The following is a 27,958-nucleotide window of genomic DNA, read 5'->3' as shown; positions in this document are numbered from 1 at the left end:
TCTGTAAAGAGAAAATAGGTGAAACGAAATAGTGGTAGAAAAGGGATTTGCAAAGCAGAGGGCACCTCCCCAACCCACCTCTCCTTCCGGCTCAACCGCTGGCAGGATAAACCCTTTATTCTACAAATATCACGCAGTGCAAGATACTGCCATGGGAATTCTGTAGGGAAGTGTGGAATGGCAGAGGTTCCCAGTCAGTTTGATGACATCTGCTCAACGGCTGAATTTATAGGAAAACACAATCATGTTCGTGTCTTCTGTAACGTATAACCAGACATTCTGATTGGCTCAGAACGGTTATGGTGTTAACCAAGCATTCTGATTGGCTCAGCATGGTTGTGATGTTAACCAGACACACTAATTGGCTTAGTACAGTTGTGATGTTATCCAAACACTCTGGCTCAGTACAGTGTGGGTGCTAAACTGCTATGAAGGAAGATGACACACACACACACACATACATTCTCGAGTGAAGAAAATGGGAATTGGGTGAGAGTATTCCTCTAAATGCCAGAGATGTATACATCATTCTGGTATTTACAAACGTAAGCTTGAAGGATGCCGGCACTGCATATCAATCCTTCATTAAGCCGGTAGCGCCCACTCGTTGGCTAGTATACCTGTGCTTCGCCGTGATTTGGGTGGCAGAATCGCCTGCTACATATTGATTATGATGTGGGTAATAAAGTGTTCCAGGGGCAGACGTTGTTCCCATGTCGGTTTTCGACAGGGAGTTATATCATGCTGGACCAGAGCGCTCACGTTTCGTGTATACACGTTCGGAGCAACCGATAGGTTAAGCCATACAAAGGTATTCATCGTTGGTGAGTTTCTTCCCACCTGGACTCGTCAGATTACACCTCCCTGAATTATGAGAAGTATACGAGGCACGGAGGAGAGAGAGAGAGAGAGAGAGAGAGAGAGAGAGAGAGAGAGAGAGAGAGAGAGAGTCTGCAGGCCTGAGTCTCCTCCTCCCTATCTCGTTTATTCTTAACTCCCTCTTCTTTTCCCCCGGCTCGGTGTTGATGTCTGTTTCGTGCCGTTGTAGTCGCTGTTGTGCGCTATAAGAATTACGTTAGTTCAGGTTGGTCCAGGCTACAGGTTTCCGTTGTAGCCAGCCAACCTCGCTGCTCGCACTACCACGACCAGAAGGGATGTTTACACACACACACACACACACACACACACACACACACACACACACACAGGGCCGCCTCCACTCCGCATGTCAGGTAGAAGTGAGCACCCTTGGCCATATTCGTCCTCTCCAAACAAACTCCTGGGGGTTGGCATACCGTCCCTTCGCCGAGACAGGAGGGGTCGTTTTCCTGGCGGGCCACCCCCGCAGGCTCCTCGACCACGACTCTACGACCTCTTAAGCACGACGCTATGGCCTTTTAAGCACGACGCTACGATCCTCGAGCACGACCCTACGACCCATGGGTGTGGTGATCGCCGTCTTACCCAGGAGTCGTCCTGACGTGCTCAAGGTGGGGTCGTACCGTCGTGTTCTGTGGTCGTGCAGACTCGTGCTAGGGTCGTTCCGCCGTGTTAGAAGGTCGTACCATCGTGCTGGAGGGGTTTGTTATGTCAGTCAGCGGTCGTCTCTGGTGCGCCATGGGCGGTACACAACATTACCCAGCCCTGGGATTCGAAGCGCGGACTCCCGTGTTTTGTTAATGCCACGCGGATCGCTTCCGCCGCATCTTAGAATCGCCCCCTTGTTGAAATGCCGTACCTGTCCGTCCGACATGTGTCAGGGGAGGCTGTTGTACACCTCCCTGTCTGTCGTGCGTCTGGGAGGTGAAAGGCTGAGCGCCAGCTCTCCCGTACCCTATGTGGGATAAGACTCAGAGGGTCCTTTGCACACACCAGTGTGAGCCATTTAGTCATTAAGGACACCCCCTTCTCAAGCACAGTCGTGCACTCGTTTCTCTCTCATTTTATGAGTCTCGCTCGTTGTTATGGATGACAACACCACCACGCGGTAGACTTAGGGTTGGAATGTCGTCTGCCGTGTCACTCACGTCTTCGTGGAGTGTGTTGGACGCACTGGTGCTCGAAGTGAGCGGGTCCTGTCGCAGGTGTTCACTTATCCCCAAACACCTGGGGATCCCAACCCAGCCTACGCCAGCATCACAGCCCCCATTTAGCTTTCCAGTGGTGGCGTCCGCCACACTCATGATTACAACGGCCATTTGTATGTCTGTCAGCTTGGGTTCTCGGGCTGCGTGTAGTGTGTGTGTGTGTGGCTGGCTCTTGAGTGAGGCTAGCGGTATGGAGGCCAGGGTAGTGGCTGGGAATACTGAGGATTGAGGAACTGGCGATCCTGGTGCTCTTGACACCGTCCGTGCATCGAACCACCAGTCGCTTCCCCGTTACACCCACTTGGTTCCAGATACACGTCGACCAGGTATGAAGGGCGCGTGGCTTAAGGGGTATGAGTTATTGGTCGACCTCTCGCCTCAAGTACGCTGCTCTGAGGGAGACGACAGGGCATGGGAGGAACGGTCGAGGCAAGTGGCCAGTGTTTGGAGAGGGAGAGAGAGAGAGAGAGATGTAAGGGGGAGTGAGGAAGGCGAGTATGTGACTGGAGGGACTTGTATACAGTCCGAAGATCGTCTCTCGTGACGTACTACTATGACGCCTCGATGACGTCACGGTCTTCTGCAAGTCAAGAGGCATAACCTGGGTGTATACACAGACTCGAGAGAGAATGCCTCCCCTCACACTAGACGTGTTTATCAGCAGTGTATGATGGCTGTACGTAGGCTACAAACGACTGCATGTGAGGGTTGTATTTCTACAGCAGTGGTGGATGGTGGTTGTATGCACGTACACAACTGTTGTGTTGGGCGGTTGTATGTGGGTTTGCTCAGCAGATGTGTATGATTGGCGTGTGTTTCGTGGTCATCCTCTCTGTATCTCGGGTAATTGTGATCAAATTCCTGTATTTCAAAATGTTACCTGTCAAAATATACAGACATGGAGAGATAGATAGATAGATAAATAGATAGATAGATAGATAGATAGATAGATAGATAGAGAGAGAGAGAGAGAGAGAGAGAGAGAGAGAGAGAGAGTAGTGAAGATGAGGTGATTGTGGTGCTCATCTGGGCCAGAGACACCTTTCCCTGCACACTCTGGGTTCCTCGCCGCCCACCATATGGTCATGCGTTCCATCACCAGTTCCTTTAAGTTCCACACACTCGTAAATGCTCTGCTTTCTCCGCGGACTGCACGATTGACACTTGCAATAACAGTCATCTCTGTGTGGCTGGGCTCTGCTGTGGATGCGTCTACCAGTTCATTGTTAAAATTTTGAATTCGTGTTTTTTCTTTTTTTTCTGTTAAATACGTGAAATATATATATATATATATATATATATATATATATATATATATATATATATATATATATATATATATATATATATATATTCCTATAAGTCCACGGAGAAAATGAAACACGATAAGTTCCCAAGTGCACTTTCGTGTAATAATCGCATCATCAGGGGAGATACAAGAGAGAAATAAAAGTCAGTTGATATACATCGAAGAGACGAAGCTAGGACGCCATTTGGTAAACATGTGATATATATATATATATATATATATATATATATATATATATATATCATGTTGGTTTGTCCACTGACGTGGTTGGTGGTGTCTTTTCAAGGCTTCCTGGTCTCATGAAGCACAATGTGGCTTCGCTGACCATATCTGCACTAGTGGCTTTGGGCATTATCTCCACACACTCCCCTGTGTGTTTTCGTTTTTAGTCCCTCCCTCATCCATCTCTCTCTCTCTCTCTCTCTCTCTCTCTCTCTCTCTCTCTCTCTCTCTCTCTCTCTCTCTCTCTCTCTTTCCCTTCTACATGCGTTCGTATGTCCGTGTTCCATCCGGGAGTCTGCGGAAAATGTGGTAACCTTCAAATTTACAACGTTAACCAAGCCCCCAAGTGGAGAGAGAGAGAGAGAGAGAGAGAGAGAATGTATTTTACTACCTCTTCCTTTTGCTTCACGCCCGTGGCCCTCCTCCTTGGTGACCAGGGCAGCGGCGGTGTGGTGGTGTGCGGCGGTGTGGTGTGGTGGCCACAGCGACGCAGCAGCGGCAGGAGAGGGTCGGCGAGTCAGTACGGGGCAGTGTGCGATGTGAGAGCGTTTGGGAGAGAGGTAAGGCTCCTGGCCTCACACACTCTTCCCCCCCACCAAGTACGTCGAATTTTTCACAGTGCTCGCCGGGACGCGCGTCGGAGACAGTCGTCCCACCCTCCTCCCTCCATCGTTGGGAGACCCCCTCGGCGGCGGGTTCGGCCGAGAGATACGAGTGACCCGGGTCGACTCCCGTCGATGAGGGAGTCGCAAGTCTCGTCAGGTCCTTCAAGTGTTCTCATTGTCTCGCGAATTGTGGCGTTGGAACTGGCTCGACTTAGGAACTGGAGACAGATGTCGACAGTAGGGGGAGCGGTGGGCATTGGAGATTTCCCCCCCCCCCCCCCCCCCCCCCCCGCCATACGGAACTGGAGGAGACCCCGTCGTTGGGGGGGGGGGGGGGGCAGCAGACGTCACGCAAAGGCTGCGACCAGAACTGGTCGGGTTCGAGGCCTGAACACCCACCACCTCCGCATAGGTGTGCACAGGAGAACCTGGAGGCGTGGTGGCCACGTCATGTGTTCGTCGTCGAGGGAACGTTAGCTCCCTTAGAACTGTCGGCCTTTTGTGGTGACGCGGACGTGGAAAGGAAAAGGACACAAGTTTACGAATTAGAAATAAATAAATAGATAAATAGATAAATGAATAATGATAATAATAGTAATAGTATTTGAGAATGTGCCTGTTATGGATTGATTACATTTTGTGAAAAAAGTAATGGACATATATCGTAAATATTCCCTATATATATATATATATATATATATATATATATATATATATATATATATATATATATATATATTCATTACTGTTTGTTGTATGCGTATTTTTGTATGTGTCATTGTTTTTGTTTGTGCTTTACGATTTTCTTGATTGCGTATTACGGTGCTTGCGTCATGGTGTAACAGATACTTTTGAGTTATCAGGGCCTGAACACGTAGGAGGGTGGGATAGAACGAAGTGGAACAGTATGGTACACAGTGGGCGACGTGATGTTATTGGGCCGAACCAGGACATGTGAAGCGGTCAGAGGAAACCACAGAAAGGCCCGTGGGGCCTGGCTGTGGTTGTGGGGTTGTGCTTGTGGTGCATCATACGTGGAGAGTGGGTGTGAGCGAATGAGGCCATTTTTCGTCTGTTCCTGGTGCTACCGCGCTATACGTAGGAAACTGCGAACGTGTGAACGAAATAAAGAATACGCTTTTTATAGGGCTCCTCCAACTTTGAGGCTGCACTCGACACAGGAGCAGGGAAATGCTGGACTCCTTGGGGACATGAAGTGTCCTTCTGTCCGTACCTTGAGGGTAATGCAGCCTTGCCGGAGGTGACTCCTCATTTGCGGTTCAGAAGACAGGAGAAACCGGGCATCCCTTATTCATGGCAGCAGTATATAGGCTTAGAGAGAAGACCTGGCAGAATACATAGCAGCAGTGTGCGGGTATAGGCTTAGAAAGGTTAGAAAGGCCGGGCAGTGTCCCTTTGACCAAACTGATTCACAGCGATGGAAGAGAAAAGTATCCCCCATCCAATTCTTGGACTGGATGTGAAGACATTTCCCAGCGCCTGTGTGTGTGTGTGTGTGTGTTGGGAGGGAATGTAATGAACAGGAGGCATATTAGCCACTCCCAAGTCTTGGGTTTACAGAAACCAGGTGAACCTCCCCTCCCAGATATTATCGCGAGGACAGAAGACTTTCTTTTGGCGATGACTGTATGTGTTCATATATACACAGTCAGGGCAGAGGTAGCGGCTTGCGCTCACCGTAGTAGAATTTAGGTTCATCAAAGAGAGAGTAGCGTGAGTTACGTGTCAGATGGAGAGATTGTTTATTATTGAGGCCTGGAAGCCAGCAGTCCACGTTTGGGCGAGGCAGAAAGAAAACATGGCTGCGTGGGTCAGACGAATGGTACTTGAAAGCCACCGAAGTGCTGAGTCAATGCGAAGTCGTCACTTCTCCCACCCTCCTAATACTCGGGGGTAACGCTGGTAATAATACCTCACTGGTCGGTGGCTGCCTACAACCTATTAACTATGCGAGTGGAAAGTCACATTTGAGGTGGCCATATCATCATTAGTGGACTACAAGCAGTACTGTAACGTCGAGAGACTTTTCCTTCAGGGGTAGTCCATCATCACCCTGCTTCTGATTGGAGTGCAGCCTCGAAGGTTGTCACCTCCATAAAAGTGGCAACTAAGAGGTGTGGTAAGCGTCGCGGGGAGTCCCAGGAGACGGAAAGAGGCTTTGGGGTATCGGGTTTTGAACTTCCGGAGAAAATGATAAAAGATGTGCGTTAGATGGAAAGATTGGCATCAGAGGAGTAATACGGGGGGCGACGGAATGACATAAGGCTGAACCAGGGCATATGAAGCGGTCAAGGTAACCCATGGACTGGTGTGTGAGGCGGGGTTGTGGATGGTGAGCGCTGGTTTCGGTACATTATGCATGACTGGTAGGAACTGGATGTGTGTAAAAGAGGCCGTTGTTCCCCCGCTCCCTCACCGCTACTCCTGATGAGGTGTGGAAGACGATCAGGTTTATATATACCCAGCTGTTCATGGTCTCTCCCTTGGGGCTGGTCGAGAAATGGGTACTTGGCGTCAGCTGGGATATGTGTTAAGAAATGGTGTAATATATATATATATATATATATATATATATATATATATATATATATATATATATATATATATATATATAATCCCAGGGGATATGGCAGAAAGAATACTTCCCACGTATTCCCTGCGTGTCGTAAAAGGCGACTAAAAGGGAAGGGAGCGAGGGGCTGGAAATCCTCCCCTCGTTTTTTGTTTTCATTTAATTTTCCAAAAGAAGGAACAGATAAGGGGACCAAGTGAGGATATTCCCTCCACGGCTGAGTGCTCTGTTCATAACGCTACCTCGCTAACGCGGGAAATGGCGAATAGTATGAAAAAAAAAATAAAAGGTATTATGTACACAAGGTCGAGAGTCGGGGGCGACACAGTGTAACAACTTTCTCCCCGCAACAAACAAATTATTATTACATCGCATTTCACGCTCCTGTCACAGCTGAACATACAAGCTTTACATAGTTCACAAGAAGTAACTTGTGAAATTATGGCTTGTCGTCCCCCAGTGTCCAGCCTTCACCTTGTGAAATAATGGCTTGTCGTCCCCCAGTGTCCAGCCTTCACCTTGTGAAATTATGGCTTGTCGTCCCCCAGTGTCCAGCCTTCACCTTGTGAAATAATGGCTTGTCGTCCCCCAGTGTTCAGCCTTCACCTTGTGAAATAACGGCTTGTCGTCCACCAGTGTCCAGCCTTCACCTTGTGAAATAATGGCTTGTCGTCCCCCAGTGTTCAGCCTTCACCTTGTGAAATAATGGCTTGTCGTCCCCCAGTGTTCAGTCTTCACCTTGTGAAATTATGGCTTGTCGTCCCCCCAGTGTCCAGCCTTCACCTTGTGAAATAATGGCTTGTCGTCCCCCAGTGTCCAGCCTTCACCTTGTGAAATAACGGCTTGTCGTCCACCAGTGTCCAGCCTTCACCTTGTGAAATAATGGCTTGTCGTCCCCCAGTGTCCAGCCTTCACCTTGTGAAATAATGGCTTGTCGTCCCCCAGTGTTCAGTCTTCACCGAGCATCTTTGAACATCAGATGTGAATGTTTCATGTTACGTCTCGATTGGATCACCCTCCGTATGTGGAAGGGGTTTGCGATAATGGTGCGCCCACTGGGGGCCGTGGAGGGGCTCGGTCGGCCTTAGGACTACGTCACTGTGAGGAAACCTTGTTGTCCCAAGATCTACTACACCAGGGCTACGGAGGAGCCCCAGTGTAATGAACCACGCGCCTGCGCAGTGTCTGCAAGCAGCGATGTGCTCACGGGCGTCCCAACTCGAATTCCAATTCCTGCCAACGTTTCGTCGCTGCTCTTCTCAAGTTTCAGAACGTAACATTTCTGTATAGTCATTTTTGTCATTATTATTTTCCTTCCCTCTACGTTTCGACCTACCATCAGACCTTAACTGGCCGAGGTTTTTACGCCTTTGTTTCGACACGTTTTATGTGTGTGTGTGTGTGTGTGTGTGTGTGACCCTCCTGAAACACCATCCGAAGAGGCTGTCAACTGGTTTTCATAAAGTCAAAAATGAAGAAGTGAAACTTCGATTCTTCCGTCATCAAGGAGTCGTCACTCCCGCTCCTGTGTATTTGAGGGAGTTTCTCCTGTATTGTTTACACTTGACGCTGAAGGCCGCTGGTAGCCAGACCTTCCACACCCTACGGCCGGTCCTTGAGGCGATGGGGGGGCGGGGGGCGCCGCGGCGTACGTGGAAAGTTCCCATGACTGGAACTCTCCTCCTCCCGCTGGAGGGAGGTAGGCACGTCATGTGTTCCCTCCTGCTCCTGTGGTTGATGTAGTTGGAGCCCACATTCCTGTCGCTCTGTGGTGGTGAGTGAGTGAGTGAGAGTGGTGGTGAGTGAGTGAGTGGTGGTGAGTGAGAGTGAGTGAGTGGTGGTGAGTGAGAGTGAGTGAGTGAGTGAGAGTGGTGGTGAGTGAGTGAGTGGTGGTGAGTGAGTGAGGGGTGGTGAGTGAGTGAGAGTGGTGGTGAGTGAGAGTGAGTGAGAGTACCCCTGGCTGTGTTTTCGATTGAGGGTGCTTTGTATATGTGGACATTTACTGGAGTCCCTTGATACACGAGTGTGTGTTTACGTACAGATACTTAGGAATACCTTTATATATAAGTGTGTGTGTGTGTGTGTGTGTGTGTGTGTTTAAACAAACATTCTTCGGGGTAATTTTATGCACGTGTTTATGTAAAACATTCCTGGGGCGTGTGTTTATAGTTGAGCATGCCGGGTAAAAGAAAAATACCTTTGCATACGAGGTAGTGTGATCTGGAGGAGAGACACAGCGTTACCGTGCGTTACCTGCGAGTTCATGTATACATTACGCTATGGCTACACACACTTACACACACACACTAGAGAACGCCACTGGTGTTTTCTCTCACCGACTCTCCTAATTACCTCATAGAGAGCCATTTGCTTGTTTATTCTCCTCAGCCATTAACTTGTTTATTCCTCTCATTTCTTTGTTGTTGTACTTGCCCGCCGGTCACACGGCCCTACGCTTGTCGTGTCTTGACTCCACTTCTGGAACCTGCTCACGATGGCGCACGCACACACACACACACACACACACACACACACACACACACACACACACACACACACACACACACACACCGAGCACAAACGTACGACACCTTAAGCGAGACCATGCGACCCCTTGGCTATGATGACCTGCCGTACTTACCCGAGACCTTAAGGGGCTAAGCCGGGCTTATTGGTCTCGAGGACACGCGGCTGGGCTTATTATGGTCACGAGGACACACAACCGGGCTTATTATGGTCACGAGGACACACAACCGGGCTTATTATGGTCACGAGGACACGCAGCCGGGCTTATTATGGTCACGAGGACACGCAGCCGAGCTTATTATGGTCACGAGGACACGCAGCCGGGCTTATTATGGTCACGAGGACACGCAGCCGGGCTTATTATGGTCACGAGGACACGCAGCCGAGCTTATTATGGTCACGAGGACACGCAACCGAGCTTATTATGGTCACGAGGACACGCAGCCGGGCTTATTATGGTCACGAGGACACGCAGCCGTGCTTATTATGGTCACGAGGACACGCAGCCGGGCTTATTATGGTCACGAGGACACGCAGGCGGGCTTATTATGGTCACGAGGACACGCAACCGGGCTTATTATGGTCACGAGGACACGCAGCCGGGCTTATTATGGTCACGAGGACACGCAGCCGGGCTTATTATGGTCACGAGGACACGCAGCCGGGCTTATTATGGTCACGAGGACACGCAGCCGGGCTTATTATGGTCACGAGGACACGCAGCCGGGCTTATTATGGTCACGAGGACACGCAGGCGGGCTTATTATGGTCACGAGGACACGCAGCCGGGCTTATTATGGTCACGAGGACACGCAGCCGGGCTTATTATGGTCACGAGGACACGCAACCGGGCTTATTATGGTCACGAGGACACGCAGCCGGGCTTATTATGGTCACGAGGACACGCAGCCGGGCTTATTATGGTCACGAGGACACGCAGCCGGGCTTATTATGGTCACGAGGACACGCAGCCGAGCTTATTATGGTCACGAGGACACGCAACCGGGCTTATTATGGTCACGAGGACACGCAGCCGGGCTTATTATGGTCACGAGGACACGCAGCCGGGCTTATTATGGTCACGAGGACACGCAACCGGGCTTATTATGGTCACGAGGACACGCAGCCGGGCTTATTATGGTCACGAGGACACGCAGCCGAGCTTATTATGGTCACGAGGACACGCAGCCGGGTTTATTATGGTCACGAGGACACGCAGCCGGGCTTATTATGGTCACGAGGACACGCAGCCGGGCTTATTATGGTCACGAGGACGCAGCCGGGCTTATTATGGTCACGAGGACACGCAGCCGAGCTTATTATGGTCTCGAGGACACGCAGCCGGGCTTATTATGGTCACGAGGACACGCAGCCGGGCTTATTATGGTCACGAGGACACGCAGCCGGGCTTATTATGGTCACGAGGACACGCAGCCGAGCTTATTATGGTCACGAGGACACGCAGCCGGGTTTATTATGGTCACGAGGACACGCAGCCGGGCTTATTATGGTCACGAGGACACGCAGCCGGGTTTATTATGGTCACGAGGACGCAGCCGGGTTTATTATGGTCACGAGGACACGCAGCCGGGCTTAATATGGTCACGAGGACACGCAGCCGAGCTTATTATGGTCACGAGGACACGCAACCGGGTTTATTATGGTCACGAGGACACGCAGCCGAGCTTATTATGGTCTCGAGGACACGCAGCCGGGCTTATTATGGTCACGAGGACACGCAGCCGGGCTTATTATGGTCACGAGGACACGCAGCCGGGCTTATTATGGTCACGAGGACACGCAGCCGGGCTTATTATGGTCACGAGGACACGCAGCCGGGCTTATTATGGTCACGAGGACACGCAGCCGGGCTTATTATGGTCACGAGGACACGCAACCGGGCTTATTATGGTCACGAGGACACGCAGCCGGGCTTATTATGGTCACGAGGACACGCAGCCGGGCTTATTATGGTCACGAGGACACGCAGCCGGGCTTATTATGGTCACGAGGACACGCAGCCGGGCTTATTATGGTCACGAGGACACGCAACCGGGCTTATTATGGTCACGAGGACACGCAGCCGGGCTTATTATGGTCACGAGGACACGCAGCCGAGCTTATTATGGTCACGAGGACACGCAGCCGGGTTTATTATGGTCACGAGGACACGCAGCCGGGCTTATTATGGTCACGAGGACACGCAGCCGGGTTTATTATGGTCACGAGGACGCAGCCGGGTTTATTATGGTCACGAGGACACGCAGCCGGGCTTAATATGGTCACGAGGACACGCAGCCGAGCTTATTATGGTCACGAGGACACGCAACCGGGTTTATTATGGTCACGAGGACACGCAGCCGAGCTTATTATGGTCTCGAGGACACGCAGCCGGGCTTAATATGGTCTCGAGGACACGCAGCCGGGCTTATTATGGTCACGAGGACACGCAGCCGGGCTTATTATGGTCACGAGGACACGCAGCCGAGCTTATTATGGTCACGAGGACACGCAACCGGGCTTATTATGGTCACGAGGACACGCAGCCGGGCTTAATATGGTCACGAGGACACACTTTCCCGTGGGAATATCACCGGCTGTAATCTCTCGTGTATATATTACCTCCTCAGTTTGAATTCCTTCGTATATTTCACTTACTTCCACTTGTTCGTTTGTATCACTTCCACTTGTTCGTTTGTATCACTTCCACTTGTTCGTTTGTATCACTTCCACTTGTTCGTTTGTATCACTTCCACTTGTTCGTTTGTATCACTTCCACTTGTTCGTTTGTATTACTTCCACTTGTTCGTTTGTATCACTTCCACTTGTTCGTTTGTATCACTTCCACTTGTTCGTTTGTATCACTTCCACTTGTTCGTTTGTATTACTTCCACTTGTTCGTTTGTATCACTTCCACTTGTTCGTTTGTATTACTTCCACTTGTTCGTTTGTATTACTTCCACTTGTTCGTTTGTATTCACTTCCACTTGTTCGTTTGTATTACTTCCACTTGTTCGTTTGTATTACTTCCACTTGTTCGTTTGTATTACTTCCACTTGTTCGTTTGTATCACTTCCACTTGTTCGTTTGTATTCACTTCCACTTGTTCGTTTGTATCACTTCCACTTGTTTCGTTTGTATCACTTCCACTTGTTCGTTTGTATCACTTCCACTTGTTCGTTTGTATTACTTCCACTTGTTCGTTTGTATTACTTCCACTTGTTCGTTTGTATCACTTCCACTTGTTCGTTTGTATTACTTCCACTTGTTCGTTTGTATTACTTCCACTTGTTCGTTTGTATTACTTCCACTTGTTCGTTTGTATTACTTCCACTTGTTCGTTTGTATTACTTCCACTTGTTCGTTTGTATTACTTCCACTTGTTCGTTTGTATTACTTCCACTTGTTCGTTTGTATCACTTCCACTTGTTCGTTTGTATCACTTTCACTTGTTCGTTTGTATCACTTCCACTTGTTCGTTTGTATTACTTTCACTTGTTCGTTTGTATCACTTCCACTTGTTCGTTTGTGTCACTTCCACTTGTTCGTTTGTATCACTTCCACTTGTTCGTTTGTATTACTTCCACTTGTTCGTTTGTATTACTTCCACTTGTTCGTTTGTATCACTTCCACTTGTTCGTTTGTATTACTTCCACTTGTTCGTTTGTATTACTTCCACTTGTTCGTTTGTATTACTTCCACTTGTTCGTTTGTATTACTTCCACTTGTTCGTTTGTATTACTTCCACTTGTTCGTTTGTATCACTTCCACTTGTTCGTTTGTATCACTTCCACTTGTTCGTTTGTATCACTTCCACTTGTTCGTTTGTATCACTTCCACTTGTTCGTTTGTATTACTTTCACTTGTTCGTTTGTATCACTTCCACTTGTTCGTTTGTATTACTTCCACTTGTTCGTTTGTGTCACTTCCACTTGTTCGTTTGTATCACTTCCACTTATTCGTTTGTATTACTTCCACTTGTTCGTTTGTATCACTTCCACTTGTTCGTTTGTATTACTTCCACTTGTTCGTTTGTATTACTTCCACTTGTTCGTTTGTATCACTTCCACTTGTTCGTTTGTATCACTTCCACTTGTTCGTTTGTATTACTTCCACTTGTTCGTTTGTATCACTTCCACTTGTTCGTTTGTGTCACTTCCACTTGTTCGTTTGTATCACTTCCACTTGTTCGTTTGTATCACTTCCACTTGTTCGTTTGTGTCACTTCCACTTGTTCGTTTGTATCACTTCCACTTGTTCGTTTGTATTACTTCCACTTGTTCGTTTGTATTACTTCCACTTGTTCGTTTGTGTCACTTCCACTTGTTCGTTTGTATCACTTCCACTTGTTCGTTTGTGTCACTTCCACTTGTTCGTTTGTATTACTTCCACTTGTTCGTTTGTATCACTTCCACTTGTTCGTTTGTATCACTTCCACTTATTCGTTTGTATTACTTCCACTTGTTCGTTTGTATCACTTCCACTTGTTCGTTTGTATTACTTCCACTTGTTCGTTTGTATTACTTCCACTTGTTCGTTTGTATTACTTCCACTTGTTCGTTTGTATTACTTCCACTTGTTCGTTTGTATCACTTCCACTTGTTCGTTTGTATCACTTCCACTTGTTCGTTTGTATCACTTCCACTTGTTCGTTTGTATCACTTCCACTTGTTCGTTTGTATTATTACTGTGCAACATCTATCCATCTATCTATCTATTTATATCCATACATATTCGCCTTATACCGCGTTAGCGAGATAGCGTTAAGATCAGAGGAGTGAGTCTTAGAGGGTATATCCTCACTTGGCCCACCTCTCCGTTCCTTCATTTGGAAAATGATAAACGAGGGTGGAGGATTTCCAGCCCCCCCCTCCGCTCCCTCTCCTTTTAGTCGCCTTCTACGACACGCAGGGGATACGTGGGAAGTATTCTTTCTCCCCTATCCCCAGGGATAATATATATATATATATATATATATATATATATATATATATATATATATATATATATATATATATATTTTTTTTTTTTTATTCCTTTTAAACTATTCGCCATTTCCCGCGTTAGCGAGGTAGCGTTAGGAACAGAGGACTGGGCCTTTTTTTGGAATACCCTCACCTGGCCCCCTCTGTTCCTTCTTTTGGAAAATTAAAAAAAAAAGAAAAAAAAAACGAGAGGGGAGGATTTCCAGCCCCCCGCTTCCTCCCCATTTAGTCGCCTTCTACGACACGCAGGGAATACGTGGGAAGTATTCTTACTCCCCTATCCCCAGGGATTATATATATATATATATATATATATATATATATATATATATATATATATATATGATCTCATGGCTCAAAATTCTTCTATCTCTGAAGATATAAAGTCATTGTGGGGTTTTGGATGCACTGGGGGTTTGGGAGTGTAGAACCGGCATGTATAATATACCTTTCCTAGTCCAGACACTTGCGCCAGCACCAGCATATTCCACTGTGGTGTTTTGTTGCACGTTGCTCTGAACTCTCTCTCTCTCTCTCTCTCTCTCTCTCTCTCTCTCTCTCTCTCTCTCTCTCTCTCTCTCTCTCTCTCTCTCTCTCTCTCGTTGGTTGGTGGGTGGGTCGGGGTATGTGGGAGCGCGTCTGTGGTTTCTACCACACTGCCTGACTCTATATGTATGATGTAGACATCTGGCGTGCTATATATGTGACCTGATTTCTTCCACCTCGTGTGTGTGGAATGCACTTCCAATGTTTTGGATGTTCCCCAGTGTCTAGTGTGTGTGGGGGGGGGGGGGGGTTCTGTATCATTGTGTATACATATCTCGTTATGTATATGTAGATTTATACACTCACACCAGCACACACACTGTATACATATCTAGTTATGTATATGTAGATTTATACACACACACACACACAAACACTGTATACTTATCTCGTTATGTATATGTAGATTTATACACTCACACCAACACACACACTGTATACATATCTCGTTATGTATATGTAGATTTATACACACACACACACACACACACACACACACACACACACACACTGTATACATATCTCACAGTCATTGTCGGCGATGCGTTTTTGTTTCTTTGTTATTGTTCTGTGCTTTTGTTTTTCAGCCGAGAGGCCTGAGACTTGTGTTGGGCCGAACGATGTAGCAGTCACTCCTAAGATTAGATGCGAGATAAATTACATATCCCAGAGGTGGATTACATATCCCAGAGGTGAATTACATATCCCAGAGGTGGATTACATATCCCAGAGGTGGATTACATATCCCAGCGCATCCTTCTACGGGATTGTGTGTTGTGGTCTCACCATTTCCCAGTCTTTCAGTAACGATGATGAAGAACACACTTGTTTTATTTTTCCTTTAAATTTCACGGATTTCCTAGTTCTTGGTTTTGGGTTAGTTGCCATGTGAGAAGTGGAAGACGACCTTAGGCAGAACACAAGTCGTCGTGTGCTGGCCACGACCTCACACTGTGTCGTTTTAGGGGGGAAGGGGAGGGGCGACTTCAGAAGAAAAGGTAAAAAAAAAAAAACGAGGTATATATATATATATATATATATATATATATATATATATATATATATATATATATATATGTATGTATAAACCATTGACCTTTTTTTTTTGTTATTATTATCTTAGGTGTAATACGAGACGGCACCTGTAGCTTTTTTGCGAGGTACTCTACCGCTCCCACGACGCTGTACCGTGCGACGGTACGCGACTACCGACCAAACCCCCGTACCGTACCGTACCGTGGGAGGAGTACCTGGGCCCCTATTCCCCTCCCCCAACCCTGTACCGCGGGGTACAGCCCCTGGGATGAGCAAAAATATACAGGTAAACAGCGAGGGGAAGATCCGTGGCGTAACGTAAGAAAGCAACGGTTCAGGTGGGGGGGCCTCTCCTCTGCTTATGGGGTAACGCTGTTTACAGGATCGGGTTTCGGGGCCGGGCTGCTAGTGTGGGGCCCTTCAGGACAGGGACGGTTAGGGCTCCGTGGTAAGGGCTGTGGCTCCGCCCGCCCCTCTCCCAAGGCCCTGAACCAACCCTGCTACATCCCTGGGTTGCGAGGGGAGAAAGAGACCCTAAACCACCTCTTAAGTCACGGATGGAAATAGATTTTTCAGTAGTGCGGCGGGGGTTCCAACCCTTGAATACGAGGGCATGAAGGTGCGACACTTGGGCACGAAGATGGTACACTTGGGCACGAAGATGCGACACTTGGGCACGAAGATGGTACACTTGGGCATGAAGATTGTACACTTGGGCATGAAGATGCGACACTTGGGCACGAAGATGGTACACTTGGGCATGAAGGTGCCACACTTGGGCACGAAGATGGTACACTTGGGCATGAAGGTGCGACACTTGGGCACGAAGGTGCGACACTTGGGCATGAAGATGGTACACTTGGGCACGAAGATGGTACACTTGGGCATGAAGGTGCGATACTTGGGCACGAAGATGGTACACTTGGGCACGAAGGTGCCACACTTGGGCACGAAGATGGTACACTTGGGCACGAAGATGGTACACTTGGGCATGAAGATGCGACACTTGGGCACGAAGATGGTACACTTGGGCACGAAGATGGTACACTTGGGCACGAAGGTGCGACACTTGGGCACGAAGATGGTACACTTGGGCATGAAGGTGCGACACTTGGGCACGACTGTACGACCCTTAGGTATAGTGGCGTGGCCTTTTACGCTCCTGTAATTCGTCAGGTCAGAAGCCGTGCTGTCTCTGTATATGTATATTATCATATATACCTCATTGCCTTTCCCGCTTAAGCGAAGTAGCGTCAGGAACCAGCGAACATTGGCTATATCTGCACAGTTTGAGATCCCTGGCTGTCTTGAATATTGTACCGAATCTAGAAAGAACTTTAAACCTACTATATATATATATATATATATATATATATATATATATATATACACCGGAATACCCTTCGTCTCACGTTAGTGAGCAACGGGGTCTACACCGGTCATTTCTCATCAGGCTCACACAGCCAGTAGATAGCATTTTACTGAACCTAACTGTACAACGCGGAGGTATATGAATACGAACAATGCATATGAACGCGCACCTTCATAGAACATATTCATAGGAATATATGTATATATATATATATATATATATATATATATATATATATATATATATATATATATATATATATGTGTGTGTGTAAAGGTGAACGCTCATAAAGTTATGTATTAACTGGTATTACAGTAGCGTCAAACATTATCGGAAAAAAACAATGGAAAAATTTTTAAACGCCTCTCGCGCGTCACGTACCTTCTCATACACATACGCGATGTGGTTGTCAGCTCGCCTTTCAGTGGCCTGGTCGAATTGGTCAAGATGATTTAAGAGTCCTGTACTTGGTAGTGTAATAGGTTAGCTGAGGCCACCTTGCCTCGCAACGCATCCTGCTCATGACGTGTGTGTGTGTGTGTGTGTATTCCATGCAGTAAATGACCCCGACTGTGGTCCTGTATCCAGCCTCACAGTCTAGCATTGTGTGGTGTCACACTGGGGAAACTCCGGTCCATTTTCCTGACCATCTGGTCGAACCACCTTCTCCGGGTGTCGTGGGCGTGCTGCATGACGACTACGTTCATGAGGGTGTGCCTGGCGTCCGGTAGTGTGGGTTGACATGCAGACCACTTCCTCTGTGCATGACGGTCTCTTATACAGCAGCTCGGGAGCCCCTTGAAGTCATGTTACGTATTTTATTCATCCGGGTATTTATTACGGACCAGTTAACCCCAGGCAGGATTTATCGAGTCGTCGTTTCTCTCCTCAACGAATTCTGTGTTTTAGATGTGAATATTCTGTTTTAGATGCTTTTTTGTTTTTTGTTTTCCTTCGTCTTATTCTTATGGCCACAGTTGTAGCGACATCACTGAACATCTTGATATAAGTTTGGCGGACTCGGTCTTAAACCCGCTGGCCACCTCGACGTTTCCCTCTGCAGTGTAAGGGATGTACCCAACCGGGTGTGGTAACAGTTGTGTGTGTGTGTGTGTGTGTGCGTAATTCAAGCTGCATGTGTAGCCCTGTAGACCATAATAATGAGAATATGTGATCCCGGCAGCTCTGTTCAGACGGGGTGTGTGTGTGTGTGTTCGTGTTCTGTTGGGTTTAGCATGCAAGACAGTGGCTCTTTCACAGCCTCAGAGCGGCTTTAATTACCTTAGCTGACAAGAGGGAGCGGTGCACTCATATTTACGACATTTTAAAAGGCTTGGGTCGTCGTGGGAAGGTGTTCCTGGTGAATTATTAGCCCGTGTGACATGTCGTGCTAATTGGGGACATTCGGTAATTGGCGTAACCCACGATTTTGCTTCCGGTAATTGGGAAGGTATTCCAGGCTGGTCGTCAGAAGCTTCTGGTCGTTAGCCCGACGGTGGTACGATCCCCTGTGTATGATTGGTCTGGTCTCGTAACTCACCTTGTTAGAGTCAATTCAAAGATCAGGATGTAGTACTCAAAAAGTCGTACCTTCGTACGGCCGTACTCAAGGTTTGCACTTCAGTTCTTGAGTATCATACCTTCGTAATCGAGGATCGAACCCTCGTGCCTAAGGGAATAGAACACGAAACCAAGAATTTCCAACACCACTCTTGTTGCTTAAGACACTTGCTAGACTCCTGGAAAACCACGAATCCTTTCAAATCTGGAGTTTCCAGAGCCACTGCTGCCAGGGCACGTCCTGGACTTCTGGAACTTGTCGCAGTGGACAGTTAGAAGCATTTTTCTCCCACGGATCTATATTGTACGTTGTCACAGTGATAACAACACTAAAGTATAATGAAGTAATCATTGCTGGGAAAAGTACGTGAATTTTCCCTTATAAAGGATGTGTCCCATTGTTTCCTGGAAGTGCAGATGTTGATTGAGTGTGGGAATGATAGTCACACACGAAGGATATGTATTATTTCTTTATGGACTAAGTAGTAATATAGTGACGATGAATATTCCTCTCATGGCATGTCATCTATGTAACCATGATACCTGGCAAGTCTTCTGTCGGTGGTTTGGAGAGAGCGTCAGTCATGGTGACGGGATACCCCCAGGTTACCTGTGTTATCCGTCACTCCTCCCGATCTCTCGTCGTAAGCGTCCCAGACAGTTTCTTAACTTCGTATAGTTTGCTACAGTTGGGTTTGGTTTCCACGAGTACAAAATGTGTGTCACGACACGATTCCATCGTTTTTTGGAATAGTGATAATGGAATTGTGATAAAACTCTGCCTTTTCAATCCTTCCAAAAGAGAAGTGTCATTTTTCTTTCTTCTTCTTCTTCAAACAGTGAGAACAGGAAAAGTTTTCATGTGATGTGATTTGATGTTTAATGGAAGTGACAATGTGATAAAACGAGGCGTGTGGTTAGCTTGCTTGGCTGCCAATGTGTGTGTCGTTGTTCCATTGCTACCTACACAAGGGTTCTGCATGCTGGAAGTACCTCAGCTAACACTAAGGGTCCTGGAAGGACCTTAGGCCACGTTGAGAGTTTTGGAAACTGGAAGAACCTTGGGCCTCGTTAAGGGTTCTGGAAGCTGGAAGGACCTTAGCCCACGCCAAAGGGTGTGCAAGCTAGAAGAACAATCGCCCACGACTGCGTCTATAATACTGGAAGAATCACATATTTCGTGGCTCCTACGCTGGAATCCAAAGCCCCCTCTCCGGCGCCGAGACGCACTCCTTCGGTATGTCCAAAGATAGGTAACCGAAGTCCGGCGCCGGAGTCGCCAGGGGCTTTGGTGCAGACGACGGCGTCACTGCCCTCAAAGTCCACACCTTCAGGAGGCGACGTGACGAAGAATCCGGTGGCGAGGGACTCGGGGGTGCCTGTGAGTGAGGCCCCGACGGAGGATGCACTTCCTCTTGGCCCCGTCAAGCCCGACTTCGGGGAAGGCCTGGTGCAAGCTATGGACGCAGAGCTGCCCACCCTGGAACATATCACGTCCTTCTATGATCTCGTCAAGGCGGTCAGGAATAGGTGAGTCAACCATTTGTTTACTTTGACCAAGACGGAACGTCCCTCGAGCACGACGGTACGACCCTCGAGCACAACGGTGCGACCCTTGAGCACGACGAGGCTTCCCTTCAGCGCGACGGAACGACCCTCGAGCACGATGGTCCGACCCATGAGCACGACGGTACAACCCATGAGCACGACGGTACATCCCGAGAGCACGACGGTACAACCCATGAGCACGACGGTGCGACCCTTGAGCACGACGGTGCGATCCTTAGGGATGATGGCCCGGCCTTGGACATGACTGTCGCGCTCAAGGGTCGTCTCGTCGTGCACAAGGACCAAACGGGCATGTTAATGGGCCGTACCGACAGACTTAGAGGGCTGTGGTGAGTATTATTCTCTTCTGTCAAAGATACTTTGGAGGTCGTAAGGCTTTGGAGCCTTGGTGAGGTGGTTCATTAATGTCTTGACATCACCAAATGTATTATGTAATGGTTATCTCAGTTTTTTTTGTGGGATTGCCTACATAGTACATGTGTGCTGAGTTATCAGTTTGGAGCAATTGAAGTCTCGTCCATCTTATGAGTAAATAAACGGACTTGGTATTTCTCACTTGCATAAGATTAAATGAAAATCATATTGCTCATGTGAACGAATACTGCACACACACAGACACACACACACACACACACACACACATACACACTGTGGTTAGTTTTGCTGACCATGAATCACCCCGGGGCGGACTTACATGGGTTCGAATCCTGGTCATGGTAATTGGCCTACGCCCAACGCGAGTGTTCACTCTCCTCTCGGGGCTCTTCGGTAAATGGGGTACCTGGGAAAGGCTAGGGTATGTGTGTGTTTTGTGTTTGAATCAGAGCACCTTTGTTCGAGTCAGGGGTGAGGACCCGGGCCAGTTGAGTGAGAGTAGTAGTATGCTACACTTGAGGCCCACTCGTCTTGGATCCTCTCTATAGATTTGCAAGTCTTACCCTGGAGCACTTAAGCAAAGAGAAAGGGTCAGCGGGGAAAGATTTCCATTAAACTCCTTGAGTACGAGGGTACCGACCCCACCACGACATGAATTACCCAGGAGCACGGCGGTGCGACCCTTGGCGGTCCAGACTCCTCCGCCATCGTGCTCAGAGCCGGGTTGTCGTGTGTGGGAATGTCGCACTGCTAGCCTGGAGGCCTTACCGCCTTGCAGAAGGATCGTACCTTCGTGCCAAAGACCAATCACTTCGAAGTGGCGCTGTTGTAGGTCCTCCCCAGATGAGAGAGAGCCAAGGTCCATTGGCACTCAGAGACCATAGGACACCTACAGGGTTTACATATAGTGTGGGGTAATTAGTCATTGTATGGGTCGTTCCAGCTTCATTCATCTGACGCCATGAATCGTGGAATCAGTATGATAGTAGATTCTGTTCAGTAGCTGAGGCCCCACGAGTGTAGAACTCCCTCCCCGTCCAGTACAAGGATTTGATTTCACACACTCACCCACTGGTATCGTCATCTCCTCCTACTGTGTTCACCAGCCACCATCATCATCACTGTAAAGATGCTAACCTTCCTGTTTTTTTTGTAACCAGAATCTGATTAAGACCCCAATTTCGAATCATTCAATGAAACCTATCTTTTTCCCTTATGTTTCCAATTTCGTCTTTGAGAGTCACAATCGTATGTTATTATTTTGAATTCCTGTTTTCCATGTGTCATGATTCGGACACAGATGAAGACGACTGTATTTTTAAGGGAAATATGAAGACGATTTAAGAAGTGTGAGATATATTCTTGATGTGTATTTTAGGATTGTTGAGTTATAGTGATTTTTGTATGCTAACCTAATCATCCCTTTTGTGTTTCAGCAACGAGAATCTCTCCGCCCAGGAGATCGAGGTGAGTAAATGCAACACACTTTCTTTTGTTCTGAAGATATAATAAGGCACTGGGGTTAATGAGTAACTCGCGCGCGGCTCTACGGACTCGCCCAACACTGGGGTGTGGAATTACAGTGTTTACACCCCTTGAGCACACGACTTTACGGCCTCTGAGCACGGTGGTATAACCTCCCTTGGGTATATAAGGGCCTGGACTTTGACCTGACACCTCCCTCCCATTCGTGTTCTGTTTTGGCGTCCTTCAACACTGACGTCACCTAACAAGTCACGGGGTATGTCAGCAAAGAATTCTGTAACCATGACGCAAATGGGCTGCCGGTTAGGCATTGGAGGGTACACGGAAGATAAGAGGTTGGTTAGCTATGGTACATAGATCAGTGGCTGGTTTCCCATGATGCAACAGAGGTAACTGGCTAGTTTACAGTAATACATAATAGATCAGTGGCTGGTTTACCTGTAGTCTGTGGAGTTAGTGCATTATTAAGTACATTGGGTGAATGGTTTCCCCCTATACCAAAAGGTTTGGTGAGTAGTTTAACTTGAAACATCAGGAACCAGTTTACCATAACATGCATGGGCTCAGTGTTTACTGTAATACACATTAACGAATGGTTTACACAGGAACATAAATGACTACTATAATTGTAGTGCACAGGTGTTAACAAGAATGATTTATTATAAATACGATAGCAAGACTTAGAGGGTTTTTCATTGAATATGGTAAGATAAATAACGTTCAGAAATTATATTTAAATATTCACCGTTGCGTCTGAACTGATAAATAGTTTCTTCGGCTGCTGGAGTATCCTACCTGTCCGTAGTAGGATGCCTTCACAGCATCACCGTCAAAGATGGTTGTACTTGGGTAAACATGGTCAGACTTTGAGTGTTAAGTAGAAAGGTTGTGTGGTTTCCTGGGGTAAATAATCACCTTTTGACATACTGATGTGAGGTCACACACACAGTAATACTTAACATAAACACACGGTAGTGTACACAAGGATGTGAGCAGGCATCTCTTGAGCAAGAGAGTTTTGGACTTGTGAAGCAAAGCTTAGCAAAGAGGAAATGTGAATACAAGTAGAAAACTAAAGTATCTTAGTGACAACAGAATGAGGGACCTTCCCTAAACCCAAAAATAGGTTATAACCTGTTAATTGTAACAGGTGGGAGGTGCCGAACCACTCTCCTTACAGCCTTCGGGGAACCTGGCATTCTTCATCCCTTTGGAGTCTTGAAGAAGCATCTTCTGAACAGATGATGCACAGTAGGCACCTTACGTCGGACATTGAGAACATCTACATAGTTGATTCATAACTGCCATTGCATAAACTGGTCAGGAGATTATACGGGACACGTGATTTGGACCAGGACATTCTCCCTGAGTGACAGTACAGCCCTTGAGTATGACGTATGACCCTTGGATATAATGGCCTAACATTTTTCCTTCCCCTCAAGGTTTAGATCATAGGCTGTGCCGTCATACCCAAGTGTTGTGCCATCTTGCTCAAAGATTACTGAGTGTCCTTAGCCTTTACCATACAGCACATGAGCTAAGATGCCAGTGTACAAATCACAGGAAGTAAGTGACCTTGTAAGTAAGCTTCCAGTGTACCACCATAGTCAGATATTATCAATATACACAGGTAGGCAATCTTCTCTGTGTATTTTCTGGGCTGGACGTATGTTGGTGTGAATTTAGTAGTGCAAGATGTGTGTAAGTTACACCATTAAGTCTTTTTTTAATGTCATGTTTCAGGGCAAATTCACTCAGCTGTCTCTGGCATTCAAGACAGACCGGCTAACCCTACGGCAGAGGCTAGATGTGCAGCAGCGACAGAGAGACACTGCTGAGACCAACTTCGAAACCGAGATTAACCAACTCCGTAGCTCGATCCTGGTATGTCTTTTGCCTCCTCTCAAAAGCTGAACAACTTGTATGAAATACACACTCTGAAATATGCAGGGGTTTCTATAATATGTTATTGGTTGATGTTCTTAATTTTAAACATTGTTGTTTCCTTAATAGATAAATAAATTTTTATAGAATAACAGTGGTGGATGAATGGATTAAATTTTTTGAAGACATGGTTAATGCAGAAAGCACTCAGAAGTTTTTAAGAAATTGGATGATAAGAGAGAGACGAGTGCAAAACTCCCTCGCTGTACAGTACAAATAGTTACATCTGTCTCCTGTTTAAGTGTGGTCCCCACACCCTGATATTCTTATGTCTTTTTCTTTTGTATGTGTAACACCAACAGGCATTGCACGCTGACTGTGTCGACTCAGAGTTAGTAGATGCCATCACACAAGTGCGGCGTCATCTCGACATTCTTGCCACCTCCTCCATCAGACTTGTCTCAGCCTCAGAGGTAAGTCCATACTACCTCTATGTGCTTCACAGAGAATGCCATATATGTCATTATAACACATCAAGGGACATTTACCTTCTCATGTCTTCCCTAACAGTGACAACGTGAGACTTTTTAAAAGGCAAGTTCTCCACTTCCTCCAAAACTTGTTGATTAGTTTTCTTGTCCTTACTTTCTTAATGTCTCTGCTCTCATGTGTGTTTCATTTAGGCTAAATACCCTACCTTTACTCTTCTTTCCCCTCTTCCTTTATTCTTTTTCAGTTGGGCTGCATCGTTGCATTTCCAGTGCCACAGGAACATTCATCTCATTTTCTCTCAGGTATGGGGTGCAGTGCAGCAGGAATGGAGAGTATCAAGAGCACTTGAGGTTCTACTCCTTCACGTGGAAAATGTGAAGCGGATGTATGAACGCGACCACCTCGAACTGGAGGAGCTGCGCCGGTAAGGTCCCTTTGCATCCTGTAAAAGCCATTTTTGATGAATGATTGGTTGTTGAAAAGACATGCGATTGGAAAAAGACCTTCTTCAGCAAGGGATTGTGGAGCTGGTTTTCTTGAAGCTGAGATAAAGTTGGCATAGGTTAGGTATAGAAATGTTCTGGGTTAAGTGTCAGGGCATCAGCTACTGCAGTCATTGTCCGAGAAACAGTTGGGTTGTGTATTCTTTTTTCCCTTATGTCAAGGAAGAACCTAAGCTGGAATTTCTTTTTATAATTCTTAACACCTAACTTTTTTTGCGAGTTCGATTGTACATCCAGCAAAAATGCCACAAAGGTTGTACTTATCTTAAAACACCTTGCAATTTGGATGCAGGGCATTATCTCAGTTGTATCTTATGTATCTGATACGAAAATAGACTGAAACATTAGATTAGAATTCATATGTTACTAATTCTAAATATGCTTGTATGATAATTTCTTAACTATAATTATTTGCTTCAGGCTACTGAATGAATATCAGATAGAGCTACCAGTGTCAACAGGAACGGGTAGTGCAACCAACCAGTCACCTGCTGACTCTCAAGCAGTTAGTAGACGTGTACGTGCACTAAGTCTGGCAGGATGCACGAATAAGGTTGGTTTTCCTTTTTTCTTCCCAAGCCCGCCCTCAACCTCTTCATTCTAATCGATATATATATATATATATATATATATATATATATATATATATATATATATATATATATATATATTTACCACATCGATCCAATTCACTCTATTCCTTGCACGCCTTTCACCCTCCTGCATGTTCAGGCCCCGATCACTCAAAATCTTTTTCCACTCCATCTTTCCACCTCCAATTTGGTCTCCCACTTCTCCTCCGTCCCTCCACCTCTGACACATATATCCTCTTTGTCAATCTTTCCTCACTCATTCTCTCCATGTGACCAAACCATTTCGAAACATCTGCTCTCTCAACCACACTCTTTTTATTACCACACATTTATTACCACCTCACACCACATATTGTCCTCAAACATCTCATTTCCAGCACATCCACCTTCCTCCGCACAACTCTATCCACACCCCACGCCTCGCAACCATATAACATTGTTGGAACCACTATTCCTTCAAACACACCCATTTTAGCTTTCCAAGATAACGTTCTCGACTTCCACACATTTTTCAACGCTCCCAGAACTTTCGCCCCCTCCCCCACCCTATGATTCACTTCCGCTTCCATCGGCTGCCAAATCCACTCCCAGATATCTACAACACTTCACTTCCTCCAGTTTTTCTCCATTCAGATTAACCTCCCAGTTGACTTGTCCCTCAACCCTACTGTACCTAATAACCTTGCTCTTATTCACATTTACTCTCGGCTTTCTGAGATATATATATATATATATATATATATATATATATATATATATATATATATATATGTATATATATATATATATATATATATATATATATATATATATATATATATATATATATAATTCTTTTAAACTAGTCGCCATTTCCCGCGTTAGCGAGGTAGCGTTAAGAACAGAGGACTGGGCCTTTTTTGGAATATCCTCACCTGGCCCCCTCTGTTCCTTCTTTTAGGGGGAAAAAAAAAAAAAACGAGAGGGGAGGATTTCCAGCCTCCCGCTCCCTCCCCTTTTAGTCGCCATCTACGACACGCAGGGAATACGTGGGAAGTATTCTTTCTCCCCTATCCCCAGGGATATATATATATATATATATATATACACACACAAAGACTAATTTTGGTTATAACTCACTTTTAAACTAAAGTTTGCCCTTTTAAGGGCATTCAGGGCCATGAAATGATGTTCCTTTAACACTGCGAGTTCACATTGTCAAATGAGGTAATGTGTATATCATTAGGCTTTGTAGTGACAGCAGTTAAGATATATCTATATATTAACCAGACTTTCTATGTATTTCTCTGTTGAATGCACTGACTCCAGCAATACCAGATAAGTAAACAGATTTTTTGTAAATTTATGTGTCCGATTTATTTCCACTGATTTACTCAGCAGCAGACGCAAGAAAATCGACGGATCAGTCTTTCTTCTGGAACTGCCAAAACAGCAGCTAATGCATTCCTTGCAAGCAGAGGATCAAGGCGACGAGCATCTCTCATGCCAGACTTAAAACCCTTTAAAGAACATCTTGCTGCTGTTGCTGCTGCTGCTGCTGCTGCTGCATCAGCCACTTCTCCTTCTGTTACTGCTTCTGCTACATCTAAAGAAAAAACTGAGGAGAATGGACAGCCTTCCAGTGGGTGAGTTCTATTCTTGAGAGCAATTCCAGGAAGTAGATGACAGAAAGGATGTATATATTTTTGTGTCCAGCCTTAGAAAAAGGATGTGCCTTTTTTTTTTTTTTAATCCAACCCAAGTAACAGGCAGGGTCTGCATACCAGAATCTTGAGAATGGATTAGATTTGATTTGTGCCAAACTATGGTGTAATTACAGTATGCATGTAGCTAAATCCCCATGATTCTGAAGCATACCAGCCTGTCTTTTCCCCATGCTAAACCTAACAACCTTAACTTTTATTCTCCTTAAGGATGTGTGGGGTAGAGGGCCAACTGCTGGATGGCTGGAAAACCATATACAGAGGAGAAATGCATGTGTAAGAGTGGATGGAGAGTTGAGGTAAAGTTGTGGTATACATGTGGTCAGAGGCATGGCTGTGTGATGCCACTCTAACTTTTTAATACATACATGGATGGAGTGATAAAAGAAGTGAAAATAAAGGGGCTGGAGTGTGGAGGGATGGTATTGTGGCCAGTGGTAAGCCTGTATGATACTGTGTTTGTTGAGAACAATGAGGAGCTGCAGAAGGTTGTAGGAATGTTTTATGATGTATG

The 27,958-nt window shown here is 46.4% G+C and overlaps 1 protein-coding gene across 11 annotated transcripts in view; it reads left to right on the top strand.

Annotated features, from left to right (window-relative positions):
- The window catches only part of LOC139761067 (uncharacterized), a 388,802-nt gene that overhangs the window by 343,708 nt on the left and 17,136 nt on the right, over nucleotides 1–27,958 (top strand). For 10 of the 11 annotated variants that reach the window (XM_071684876.1, XM_071684875.1, XM_071684874.1 and 7 more), the window contains 6 exons: nucleotides 22,221–22,251; nucleotides 24,013–24,153; nucleotides 24,516–24,626; nucleotides 24,948–25,069; nucleotides 25,569–25,701; nucleotides 27,119–27,366. In XM_071684876.1, the coding sequence (XP_071540977.1) occupies nucleotides 22,221–22,251; nucleotides 24,013–24,153; nucleotides 24,516–24,626; nucleotides 24,948–25,069; nucleotides 25,569–25,701; nucleotides 27,119–27,366 (786 nt within the window). The remainder of the gene's footprint in view (nucleotides 1–22,220; nucleotides 22,252–24,012; nucleotides 24,154–24,515; nucleotides 24,627–24,947; nucleotides 25,070–25,568; nucleotides 25,702–27,118; nucleotides 27,367–27,958) is intronic. The other variant, XM_071684868.1, reaches the window with a different exon arrangement.

Source organism: Panulirus ornatus, chromosome 39 (genome assembly GCF_036320965.1).
Source record: "Panulirus ornatus isolate Po-2019 chromosome 39, ASM3632096v1, whole genome shotgun sequence".
Classification (NCBI taxonomy): domain Eukaryota; kingdom Metazoa; phylum Arthropoda; class Malacostraca; order Decapoda; family Palinuridae; genus Panulirus; species Panulirus ornatus.
This window is presented reverse-complemented; position numbering and strand designations above follow the sequence as displayed.